General features: G+C 35.7%; 1 protein-coding gene across 2 annotated transcripts in view; it reads right to left on the bottom strand.

Moving 5' to 3' along the window:
* CLTC (clathrin heavy chain) overlaps positions 1-13087 on the bottom strand; it is a 74771-nt gene that overhangs the window by 23045 nt on the left and 38639 nt on the right. For both annotated transcript variants that reach the window (XM_072646877.1, XM_072646878.1), the window contains exons 9-14: positions 10565-10717; positions 7107-7229; positions 6613-6750; positions 3831-3995; positions 3419-3599; positions 909-1072 (exon numbers count right to left, since the gene is read on the bottom strand). In XM_072646877.1, the coding sequence (XP_072502978.1) occupies positions 909-1072; positions 3419-3599; positions 3831-3995; positions 6613-6750; positions 7107-7229; positions 10565-10717 (924 nt within the window). The remainder of the gene's footprint in view (positions 1-908; positions 1073-3418; positions 3600-3830; positions 3996-6612; positions 6751-7106; positions 7230-10564; positions 10718-13087) is intronic.

Below are 13087 nucleotides of genomic sequence, written 5' to 3'. Positions count from 1 at the left end.
TGACCTTTGGAATTAGAAAGAGAAAAGTAAATTTGTGTGCTAATAGTAAAAACTGTAGAACTATCAGCACACAAATAAATTTTTTTCTCCAATTTTTAATTTTAAAAAAGTGACCCAGATGGTTTTACATACAACTTTTATGTGGAGATTAAAGTGTTTTTTTAGCAGCAAATCAACTTCCCCATTTTAATTCTTCTATCAAATAATCATTTTGTTGAGTGAAATGAAGTCTAAGTTAAACTTTGAGTAGCTTAAGCGGTCTATTTTGAAAGAAGCTAAAGTTCAAATTTTTCTTAAAAAGTGTCATCATTTCAACAAAGATCCACTCAATAGGTACCATTTCCCTGAAGCTCAGTATTTATTACATAACAAAAAGTAGTTGGCATCTTGAGGTTAATTTGAAGCTTTCTATTCTCTGCTAATTACTCAAGACCTAGTTGCCATGTCTGAATATGACACTTATTTTACAAGGTGAAAGCCTTATATCTTCAAAGGCATAGCCAAATAATCAAAGCCTGGAGACAATAGTGTCAATCCCTGGATGCTATGAAAACCCTTTTCTAATATATCTAATAGTATCAAGTAGAGTACTATGACATTTGAGGAAGCAAAGCTACAAAATCCAACCTGAATTTAAAGGACCTAAAGGACTTGACATGAAGCTATGGATTTTCACAGTAAAAAATTTCTTAAGATTATGATTTTTTTCAACTGACTCATGATCTATTTCTTACTAGTTTCCTCCTCTATATGAGGGGAAACCAGAGGTTTATTTAACTTGGAAGAAATGCTTTCAACATTCAGTTTCATAGGGTTAGGGACAAAACAGTAATTTAAAAATCTCTTAGTATTACTGATTTTTTACCAAGATAATTATCTGTAGACTTACTATATTTGGAAAAACTTACCTTGAGAAAATTCTTGACACGCTCTGGATCATAGCAGTTGCTTTCTCGGCAGATTCTCTCTACCTCTTTGATCTGCCCAGTCTTACAGGCGGCTTGAATGTATTTAAAGTGTACATCTGGGTCCTGACTGAAATTGACGATGGATCCCAGGAAATAAAAAAGTCCTTTAAAAAAAATTAACAATCAAGACTCATGATTTCCTCTAGTTAATAAATCATACATTAACATACACAACACATAACTTTCATGAAACTACACACAAAAAAATCATTTTAGAATTAAGATTCAAAAGATCTAATCTGTAAGAAAGGAGAGATTTTTTTGAAATTTCCATATTTAATCGTTATACTAAGCCAGAATTACTGAGCGGGAAGAAAAAAGAACAAAGTGGAGAACTTGGTGATAGGGTAGCTGGTGACCCTAAAAAGGAAAAGAAATCCTTAGATTCAAAAGAAAGTGATGAACAAGATAATTACCAGCAAAAGCTGTGAAGAACTAAGCTGAAAGCGTCTGACTCTCTCTAAGGAACTATATACACAGATGCCTCATCATGAGTCAATTGAGTAGTAGCTCTGGCAGGTTAACGCAAGCTAGAAAGGTTTGAGTATGCACTATTTCTCTTAGCACAGCCTAACTAAATCCAATGAGGTTTATCACCAGCATGGCAGCAAAATGATAAATTTTCAAGCTCCAGTAACTCTTAAAGACCACCTATCTACTGGAGAAACATGATGATCTGCATGGGAAATCACCTCCCTGACACAGTAGAAGTACACACATCTGTGGCTAGCACTAGAAGTGCTTAGAGACAGTACCACAGAAATCATCTGACCAAGTATTCCAAACATACAGACTTCCAATAAGACTGTTTTACAAGCTTAATGAAAAAAATGATTGATCTAGTAACCCAAAGTAGAATATTACGATTTGAGCATCCATACCTGCTGCAGAATGCCTTACTCCAAACTCCAGTTAGATAATTTCTTATCATTTTGTAATAGAAAAGTATTTATCTGATTATTTCTTACTCCTCTAACTTAATTTCACATTACAGTAGGCAATAAAATCCTAACAAGAGCTAAGTAAGTGAAAAATGCAACTGCTTTTAGATTATGTATTACTTTAGAACATTTTTCAAGTTTTCAAGTCTGGAAATCCTACAATTGGTATATTTAAAAAAAAAACCCCACTGAGAAAGTTCCATTCCTTTAATAACTGAGGTGAAAATTTTTTAAATTAAATTTCTTAAAGTGTTTTATCAAAATGGCATGTCATTTGGGCAACAGTAGTTTAATTACTAAATATTATGATAGCATCTCATTAATCATTAAGTTCCAGTAGTTAAGAATACTTCTAAGTTTCTAATAATGCACACGTCCAAAAATAAATCTTTCCTTCTAAAACCTGCCGTTCCTCCTTTCCTATTTTCCATCATTTTACCAAGTCACCCAAGCTTCAAGTCTTAAAATTATTTTTTATGCTTTCTTATCTTTCCTTCCACATATTTCCAATTGTCAAGCCTTGTCAATTCTACCACCATAATCTCTAGAATTAGCATCTTGTTATTTTGCCATCACTTCTCATCTAGGTGACTGTGATAGGCTCCTCCTAACTGGTTTCCCTATCTCCAATTCATCCTCTGTATAACTTGCAAAATTATCTTCCTAACATAAATCACATACTTCTGCAAAAAAACAAAACAATCCCCTTCCCCTCCAAAAAACCAAACCAAAATTTAAAAAAACACCCTTCAGTGGCTCCCTGTTACCTAAAGGATGACACCCTACCTTTCAAGGTCCTATAAAACCTGAATCCTCTTATTTCATACCAACTTCCTTCCAAATAGACTATAATTATAATCAAACTAGAATACTAGCTATTCCCCAAACCTGATTTGCCTCCATCCACTTGTACACCTGAAAAAGAATTATTTTCTTTGTCACACTAAAATATCTCCTTTCTTTTGAGACCAAACTCAGGTGTCATCTCTTCCATGGAGCTTATCTTCATTCTCTCTCCAGCTCCCAGAAGTGATATTAGTTCTTGAAACTCACAAGACCACTTGATCAGGATCTTGACCTTCCCCCTAAACATGCACTATAGCCTGCATATATCTCATATCCTCCCAGTATGTTTTAAGTGTTTCAAGGGCAGAGATGGTCATTTGAAATTGAAATTCCTACCTTGCACATAATACTCACTTCAGTTTTTGGCAAGAAACACAGAAGTTGACTATTAATGCCTCAAGTCTGTTGGGATACCAACTATGAGATGAACAGTGGTGATGAAACTATCTTAAGGTCTAAGTTTCACACTTCTTCCTGAATTTTTCTTTTTTGAGTGCCAAAAAAAAAAAAAAAAGGCCATACTGTAGAAGGTCTCAGGGGAAAAATTTTTCAGAAGGGAGAAAGTAACTTTCGATCTCAACAGATATAACTGTCCATTACACAAAAATGTATGTTCTTCATGGCTCAGTTTTTATTATATAGTGTACAATTCTTAAACTTTACCTTCAAAACTCTTAAAAGATTCAAACAGTTCAATCAGGGATTGTGTTGAAAGCTGTTCATGATATTTAGAAGCCACCTGGACACAAATTTGCAGGTTTTGGCGAATATTGGCAGAAAGCATAGCCCTGAGGCATTCCAGGGAATCTTCCACAGATAAGGAACCAAAGTAATTGACTAACCACTAGAAGACAAAATGATGGAAAAAGATCATGTTAAGGATCAAGCTAGCTGAAATCAGCATAATCATTAATAAATACATTATATTTTTTAAAATTATCAGCTAGAAAACTACCATTGTCCATATATAGGACACGAATAAAAGTTAACAGTGCATCCCTGGAAAGAACAAAAAAATTCAATGAGATCACAGACCTTAAGTAAAATTAAACTGACAGGTATATGTGAGACATACCTCAGGGTTCAGAAGATGGGTGTGAACAACCGCACGCTTAATATCATACAGATCAGTGAAATGCTCCAGTGCACGCTGTAATAGGCCAGCCTTTTCACAGAGTTGAGCGATATGAGCCCGGTCATAATGTGTAAACATCTGGTTCCCTAAAATAGCATCTGCAACCTAGAAGAATATACAAAGAACAGTTAATTTCCTTCTTTCAAGACAACTCACTCTAACCCAGGATCAGTGTGAAGGTTATTTGTAAACCATATATTACAATATAATGTAAAAGCACATTTATGCCATTGACTACTCATTAGTGACTTGCTAAAATAAAAGTATACAAGAAATCTAAAAAACCAGGATAGTAAGGTTAAAGATTGGAATGACAAACATGTACCAAAGGGGCTAGATCCTTCTCTGAGAAGCAGTGTGGTACAGGAGATACAAGACCAGTCTACAAGATAGGAAGACCATCTCTGATATATAGTGGTTCTGTGGCTCTGAGTAAGTCATCTGACCTCTGTGCTCCAGGCACCTCTCTTAATACTATGAGTTGCTAAACAACATTAGCAACACGTAGATTTTCCACCTAGTAGTTCCCTACAATTATGGAATCACAGGTCATTTCCTTTCTCCCATCATTTCTTTGGGGAGGAGGTAGAAATCTGTACCAAATATTCCCCTAGGCCACTGCCTATGTTTGAGCTTCCCTTTTCCCTTCCTTCTCCATCTTGACCCCATCGTAAACCACTTCAATTCCACATTGTCTTCTCCTCTTAAATCCCGCTGTCCTAATGTCACTACCCCCCAACCCAGATTATTCATACTATCCAACACTTCCACTCCTATTCATGTGCTGCTGAACAGAGCTTGAAGAAGGTATACAAAGAATCTGACTGGATTAACTACAAATGTGTTATCTCAACTGGGCCCAAACTGTAGCAAGGCTATCACTGGATATCACTCTGTAAGGTCTGCTCCATTCTCCCATTGAGGAGATCCTCCTGCAGACTCTCTTTTGTTGAGGCAGGCCTTAATTCCTCTCCTACCTAACTCTAACCCCATCCCTTTCTCCACTTAAATTCATGTGGCCCTTCCCTGTCACTTTTGAAGTCTCTGTAGTTTCCTCTCATTAGAATGTACACACAGTATTTACATCCTGTGCTTAGCACAGTGACTGGCACTTAATAAAATTTTTTCTGCCTTCCTAACAAATTCTCTATTCTAACTCCTTATAGGGTCTTACCTCTTGACTGAAAATATGGAGCTCTTCACAAGGAGCTCTTGCCCTAGTCCACTACATTTCAAAAACCCCCTGACAAAGTCTCCCCATTCTCTCCATTACTCCAGTCTGATGAGCTTGATTTTCTCATCAAGATTAACAGATCATATATACCTATTCCCCTATTTCCTTTCAATGGTCTCTTACCTCTCTCTAATCTCCAACCTCCCCTTACATACTAGTTCCCCTGATGCCTACAAACATACCCAAGTCTTTAAAAACCTTCACCAGATCCTCAAAACCAACATTCTATAACACTCCTTCCTTCTTCAATCAAACCTGTAGGAAAAGCTCTCAATTTTCAGCTCTCTGCAGTCTGGCTGCTAACCTCACTCAACTGAAATGGCTCTCTCCAAAGTTATCGACTAGCTCTTAATTGATAAATACGAAATTTTTTTCAATGTTTCCCCTTTATGACTTTTCTACAGCATTTTATGGTTGACAACCCTTTCTACCTGAAGATTCTCTTATATCTGGATTTTCATGCCATTACTACCTCTTGATTTTGCTACCTAATACTTCCTTTTCATTCATTTTTGCTGAATCATTATCCATATCCTGGCACAGAAGTATGGATGTGTCTTAAGGCTCTGTTCTTTCTACAATCTCACTTGATGACCACCATCAGCTCCCATAGTTTCAATTATCTCTTTCCATATAACTCCTGTGATTTAAATAGTTCAAGAGACATAATTTCTGGGCAGTTAATCATTTTATTAATAATGCTAGCATATTACCAATAAAATGAGGCAGTGTCATTATTAAATAGCAAAGACAAATCCTGGCAGGGGGCTCACAGTTTATATGCCCTTGGAAGAGTGGGTGTTCTGGAGGGTAGCAATCAACTCTAACTGGTTAACAACTCTCTTTATTGAGTGCTATCTCCTCCATTTGGCTCTCAGAGCCCCACACACGCCTGGGTTCAACCACCTTTTTCCAGTCTTATCATACATTATTATTACTCCCTTTCCCACATTCTATAATTTAGCCAAAATGATGTTACCATTCTAATAATACATGGCATTTCAATGCTTACCTCCATGCCTTTGTATTGCTGTAACCCATGCTTGGAATATATGCCCTTTTCAAGTTCCCTCTTGGAATTCCCTTTCTCTCAAAATGCAGTTCAATCACCATGTAACCTTTTCTAATCTCTCCAACTACAAGTGCCCTCCCTTCCTAGTGAGGCACCCTCCTCCAAAAAAACTACTTGCATTATTTTGCATATATGTAAATGCCCATTCTTCCCAGGACAGAATATCAGCATCTTTAAGACTGAGATTCATATATCTTTAGTTCCCTGGCACCCTGCCTGGCACGTAATAGGCACTTAATAAATGCTTGCTGACTGATTCAGCAGTATTATACTTTCAGAAAAAACGAAGACTAACTTACACAACTTCTAGTAGGATTTTAAAAAGTTATCACCAGAATTATGCTAAGTTCTGTCTTCAACTTGATACACAGAACAAAGATACTTCAAACATTAAAAGCACAAGGGACAAAACATACCTGAGGTGCATGCATAAGGTTCATCTCAAGCAACCGTGTTTGCAGGGGACCCTCAGATGGGCGATTATTTTTCAGGGCATCAAGTAAAAATGCAGTGCACTGCTGGATTAAGTTGTATTCCATAAACACGTCAACAATCTAAGAAAGAGAGAAAAAGAGCTTGAAGATATTGCTATATATGAACATGAGAACAAAAACCTAGTTTCATGGATTCAAGAGTCATTTTTAAAGAAAAATTTAAAAATATTTTGAGGTCATTTGGATTACTATAATTTCAGAACTATGGAATCTAATTATGGTCTATAACACTTACTACTGTAGCTGTTTTTCAAAAAACTATGCATGAAATGTTTTAAGCAGGAAAAGTGGTATAAATGAAATGCCACTATTTCTTCAAGTGCTCCATCTTTCCAAAGTTTAATTATAAACTAGCTACCCTCTTTCATGCATTTAAATCTAAAACTAGAAATAAGCAGACATCTGAACACATTTACCTGTGTTATATCAGCAAGTGGTTCTTCATCTTGAACCAGCATTTGAGCAAACTGTTGACCTTGATCTGGGCTGATCCTCATCACGTTTCTCAATAGAAAGATCCAGTCTGGAGTATAACCAACCTACAAAAACAGTTCAAAAGTAGATGTCAAAAAAGTCCTATTTTTGAGGCAGAAGCATTATCTGCTTTGCTATACAATAAGAACTCACTGGAGGTGGAGCCAAGACGGTGGATTGGGGCAGCCACCCAGCTATATTCTCCCAACATTCCCCTCCAAATTAAAGTCACACCTCAAATCATATTTGGAGTGGAAGAGTCAACAATAGATTTAGGTGAGACATTTTTTTGGCCTAAAAAAACTTAAGAGGTCTGCAAGAGGAGTCTGTGACACTGGGATGGAAGTCCATCCAGAGCCTACACAAGCAGCAGAGAAATAGCAACCACCACAGCAGCTGCTTTAGGAGTTCTCAACCCAGAGATGATGGGGGATTGAAGGGGGGCTGGTCAGACAAGTGGTTACAGGGGACCGTTTTGTTGGCACTGGATATAGCTGGTGCTGATTGGCAACTCTACTGCATATACCAAGTATTAGGTCACAGTTCCAGAGTGTCAAGGAGCACCGGTGGTCAGTCATAAGGAAGTAGGGACCCTCGTCACAGTTCAAAAAAAAAAAAGTGCTTATGGTTGCAGGGAATAAAGGACCCCTTCCTGGATATACACAAGAGTAAAAACCAGGAGAGCAGCGACCGTAACTCTCCCAGGATCCCACCACCTTGGAAGTACCAAAACCTGCCAAAACTTGCAGATTCCCTGAACTAGCTCTGAAAACAGCAGCACAAAAAAGCCAGAGCTTGGGACAGTGCCTCCTCACATGAGCAGAGCTCAAATTTAACATAAAGTTCAAAGTCAAGATATAGGCTGGAAAAATGAGTAAGTCACATGCACACACGCACACACGCACACACGCACACACACACACACACACACACAAAACCTTAAAAAGCTACTACTCTGGTGGTAGGGAAGGCTAAGACTTAAAATTTAGACGACAATAATGTGAGAACAAATGCCAAAAAAATGCTAGTTGGACTCAAACTGAATGAGAATTCCTGGAAGAATTAATAAAAAGAAAAATGGTAGAGGAAAAATTGGAAAAAGAAGTATGATACAAGAAAATAATGAAAAAAGGATCAACAGCTTGATAAAAGAGACATAAAGAAATGCTAAAGAAAATAACACCTTAAAAAACAGAATTGGCCAAATGTGAAAAGGGGCACAAAAATTCACTACAGAGAAGAAACTCCTTAAAAAGCAGAATAGGTCAAATGGAAAAGGAGGTACAAAAATTCATTGAAGAAAATAATTCCTTAAAAATTAGAATCAGATATACATAGTAACAGCCACAGTGTGAGAGGAATGTTTCTCACAGACTTAGCCCTTCAAGCAATGCAAGGGCCTAAAACATTCCCAAAGGACTCCTGAGGCAAAATGCCATCCAGAGAAAGAACTATGGAATTGGAATGTAAAATGAAGCAGACTATTTTCTCTTGTGTTACGTTTTGATTTGGTTTGGTTTTTCTTATAGTTTCTCCCATTCATTTTAATTCTTCTATGCAACATGATTAATGTGAAAATGTGTTTAATAAGAATGTATGTGTAGAACCCATATAAGATTGCATGTCATCTTGGGGAAGAAGGGAAGAAGAAGGGGAAGAAAATTTAAGACTTATGGAAGTGATAGTTGAAAACTGAAAAATAAACTAAAAAAAAATAAAATAAAATAGAATCAGGAAAGTGGAATTTAATGACTTCATAAGAAACAATAAAACAAAGTCAAAAGAATGAAAAAAATGTGAACTCTCATTAAGAAAAAACAGCTTATCTGGAAAATAGATCAAAGAGAAATAATTTGAGAATTATTGGAGTATCTGAAAGCCATGATCAAAAAAAAAAAAAAAGGCTAGACACATTTCAAGAAATCATCAAGGTAAACTGTCCAGATACTGTACAACCATAGGGAAAAAAAAGACATTGAAAGATTCCATTGGTCACCTCCAGAAAGAGACACCAAAATGAAAACTACCAAGAATATTACAGCAAAACTCCAGAACTCCCAGGTCAAAAAGAAAAAACTTCAAGCAATCAGAACAAAACAATTAAAATATGCAGTCACGGTCAGGGTTACACGAAATTTAGCAGTTTCCAAACTAAAGGAATGAAGGGCACTGAATATGCTATTCCAGAAGGCAAAGGAGTTAGTTAGAAGGATTATAACCAAGGATGACCTATACAGCAAAACAACGTAATCCTTCAGGGGGGAAAACATGGATATTTAATGAAATAAAGAACTTTCAAGCATTCCTGATGAAAAGACCAGAGCTGAGTAGAAAATGACATTCAAACAGAAAACTCAAGAGAAGCATAAAAAGATAAATATGAAAGAGTAATTAAGAGACTCAAGTTAAACTTTTTACATTCCTACACAGGAAAATAATAGGTGTTAACTCCTAAGAACTTTATGGTTATTATGGCAGTTGAGTTTACAGAAGACATGGATGTGAGTCAATTATGTTGGAATGACCTCCTCAAAAAAATGAAGGAATGAGAAAGAGGGATGTACTAGGAGAAAGAGGAAAGGAGAAGTAAAAAGGGGAAAATTTTTCTCACATAAAAGAGGCACACAAGGAAGAACTTTTGATATGGAGGGAAAAATGAGGGAAGTGGAGGGGGGACAGATATGGATAATGCTTGAACCTCAATCTTATCAGAATTGGTTCAAGGAGGGAATACACACACACACACATATACATGTGTGCGTGCACACACACACACACACACACACACACACACACACACACACACACTCAGCTATGCATAGAAATGTAACTTTTCCAATAAGGAATTAGAAGGGAAAGGTGATAAGGAGAAAATGGGGCATGATAAAACAAAGGCAGACCAAGGAGGAATAAGATGAAAGAAAGAGAGGAAACTCATTTTTGCAAGATCATCACTAATACCTCTCAGAGGAGCTGGACACAACTTAGAATAAGTCACCTCACTTCTCTGGGCTTTTTGGGCCTTTATCTCTAGAAGAAAGAAGATGGACCGATGGCTGCCAAGGTTATCACCCCTAGCCAAGATTGTCCACTATACTTCCTCTATTTGAATGGAAAAAACAACAGGCCCATGTTCAGACAAATTCTCAGCTGTGCAGCACTAAGCTTGTCACTTAGCCTCAATCTCTAGTATAAAATGGTAATAATACTGTACTTTCTCATGTGGAAAGTGCTTTTTAAGTTTTAAGGTACCACAAAGCGAATTATTAAATGTGTTTTTAAAATTTCAGAAATGGAATCTTCTCACTTTTTAAAAGCTAATTCTGAATATAAGTCACAATTTTCACTGAGAACCAAAATTATATGACAAATGAAATTAATTAAATTTCATTGAACTTACTTTTTTGGCATACAGTACAATCTTCTGTACTTGGCCTGTTTCTGCAAAGCACTGGATAACTTTATTTGGAACATTAGCCCTTAGGTACACACTAAGTGCCAATGTAGGGTCCACAGACTTTACTAGATCACCCAATTCTTCTGAACACTCCAGCTGTCCAAGAGAAAAGAAAAAAAAGGAGAAAAGCCTGATTGATCAGAGTGTCAGAATAATTTTACAAACTATGGGACACAAGACCTTCTCTCAAGGAGGGCACGAAGCAATGGTCAAAATTAATGGATGTTTTAAAATGTAACTTCTACATAAATACATCTAATTATTTCAGTGAAAAAAATTCAAATCCAGTCAGAAGTGAACCACAGAAAATTCATCCAACTAACAGTGAATACAGCACAGCAATCATTTTGCATAATATATATAATAGAGGACAAATTTCAATCAGCATATATTGAACTATCACAGGTAGTTAGCCACTGTGAGTAAACACAGGTTAATGTACTGAAGTCATCACACTGTAATGGAATATAAAGCATGAACTCATAATTCTGAAGTATTATAATTTCTGTGACATTTTTCACCATCATTTAAATAGAATATACAACCTAGTTTCCAAAAAAAATTAGTCATTTGAAATTTAGCAAATATAAAAGCTATCATCAGTTATCTTCCTGTCTTTAAGTGAAATAATAACTTTTTTGTGATAAATACCTAAAATTGTTTGAACTGAAAACTCACAAGGGCAGCCAAAACTAGCATATCAAATGATCACAAGTTTAAGTTACAGAAACACAAAAACCTAGTTAAAACCCCCAAACTAGAAAGTGGTATTTTTTACTCACTAGGATTCCTGAAACTCAAGAGATTGAAATAACTTCAAAGTAGACACTAAGATTACCAATACATCGTCAAGACAAAAAGATGGGTTTTTTTCCCCAGAGAAAGATTAAGTTTTTAAGAAACAAAATGCCCCCCAAAAATCCCATCTTTCAGTATAAACCAAGTCTGTGACATCAAAAGTACTGCCTGCATTATATAAATAAATAAGGTTGCCTACAGAACTGTTAAAGAATAAAAAGTCTCAATGACTGGAGATAGCAACAGATATGATTGAAATAATATGAATCATGGACCAAACAGCTTTGAATGGTTCTACTTGCAGATAATATAGTCTAGTGAGGAGAACTGAACATGTATTCTGAAGAGCTTTTTGATCAACTGAGAACATAGAATCTTGCTATTTTGCACTGCAAGTGGATTAAGTAATATATGCAGTTAAAGTTATGTAGCTGAAACTGATGTTAGAAATATTATTGTGGAAACCCTATGGATGACAAGAGACGTTTTCAGTTTAGTTAATGGATTTTTCATTAAAATGGTAAAATTATATCAGACTTTGCACTGTTATGAGAACTCACCTGATACAGAATGAGACGTGGGTCTACAAGTAATAGTCTAAAATGTGCCTCCCTCCACCATGTTTCTTAAAAACACTGCATGCTTCAGATAATCACTTGTACTGGATATGAATGAAGGGCTACATACAGTTTAAGATGTATTATAGGAGTAATCAACTTTATAAAACAGTACATTAAAAGCAAGGCTCTTTGCAAAATTGTATTGATACAGGACAGAGAATAGGCTAATTAATTCCATGTTATAACAAAACAATGGCGCTTTCATGCCAAAGTACTTTGAAGGGAATCTGAGCTAAAAAGAAATTAGAATTCTTCTCAGTGATGGAAATCAGGCAAATTAATCTGAAAGCAAAAATTTCTTCCTGAAATTTACATATTTACAATATAAAAAAAAAAATAAAACCTGAGCCTTACAAATTAGTGCAAGGTCCTTAAATACATACTCTTGATTCTGAAAGAGTGACCATATTTATGAAATAACAACTATGGGTGATTTTTTTTTTTAATGTTTTTGCTATATTTTCCAATTTTAAAAAGAATGTCCCAAAAATTAAATAAAACCCCCTGTTTATTCATAACTTGACTAGTCTGCAAAAGAAACTGTGATTTTAAGGACCTACATCTTCATAAATAGGATAAAAATAGAAAAGAAACCTATTTGCAACATATAAAACATATGTGGGGCTTACTTCCTCTGTACATGACTGAAGTATCTGAACCTGGAAAAAAAAAACCCCTCATGTTTTGGCTGTTAATTAATAAAGATTTATTTGGCCTGGAAAACAAATGTTGGCTACCCTCTGTAACATCCTATTTGTATAAAATATGCTTTTCTACAAAGATAAATAACCACTTTGATTTGTGGCTGAGAAAAGAAGAATGGTAGCATGAATGACCAGGCTCTAAGGAAACTGGCTAAAGAATAATTCCATCCAATGTACAAGAAAATTTTATCAATAAATTTGTATGTTACATGATATTGTTTTATTATGAAAAGGCACTAAATTTTCACTTTCATTTGAATAAAAGAGCCAAGTAAGTTTGCCTAGAACGTTACACAGAGATAAAGAGTCTTTAAAGAGTTCATACTTCTTACTGGAGCATTCTA

This window comes from Notamacropus eugenii, chromosome 2 (assembly GCF_028372415.1).
Source record: "Notamacropus eugenii isolate mMacEug1 chromosome 2, mMacEug1.pri_v2, whole genome shotgun sequence".
NCBI classification, from domain to species: domain Eukaryota; kingdom Metazoa; phylum Chordata; class Mammalia; order Diprotodontia; family Macropodidae; genus Notamacropus; species Notamacropus eugenii.
Note: the sequence above shows the minus strand (reverse complement) of the source record. Positions and strands in the feature narration are given on the sequence as shown.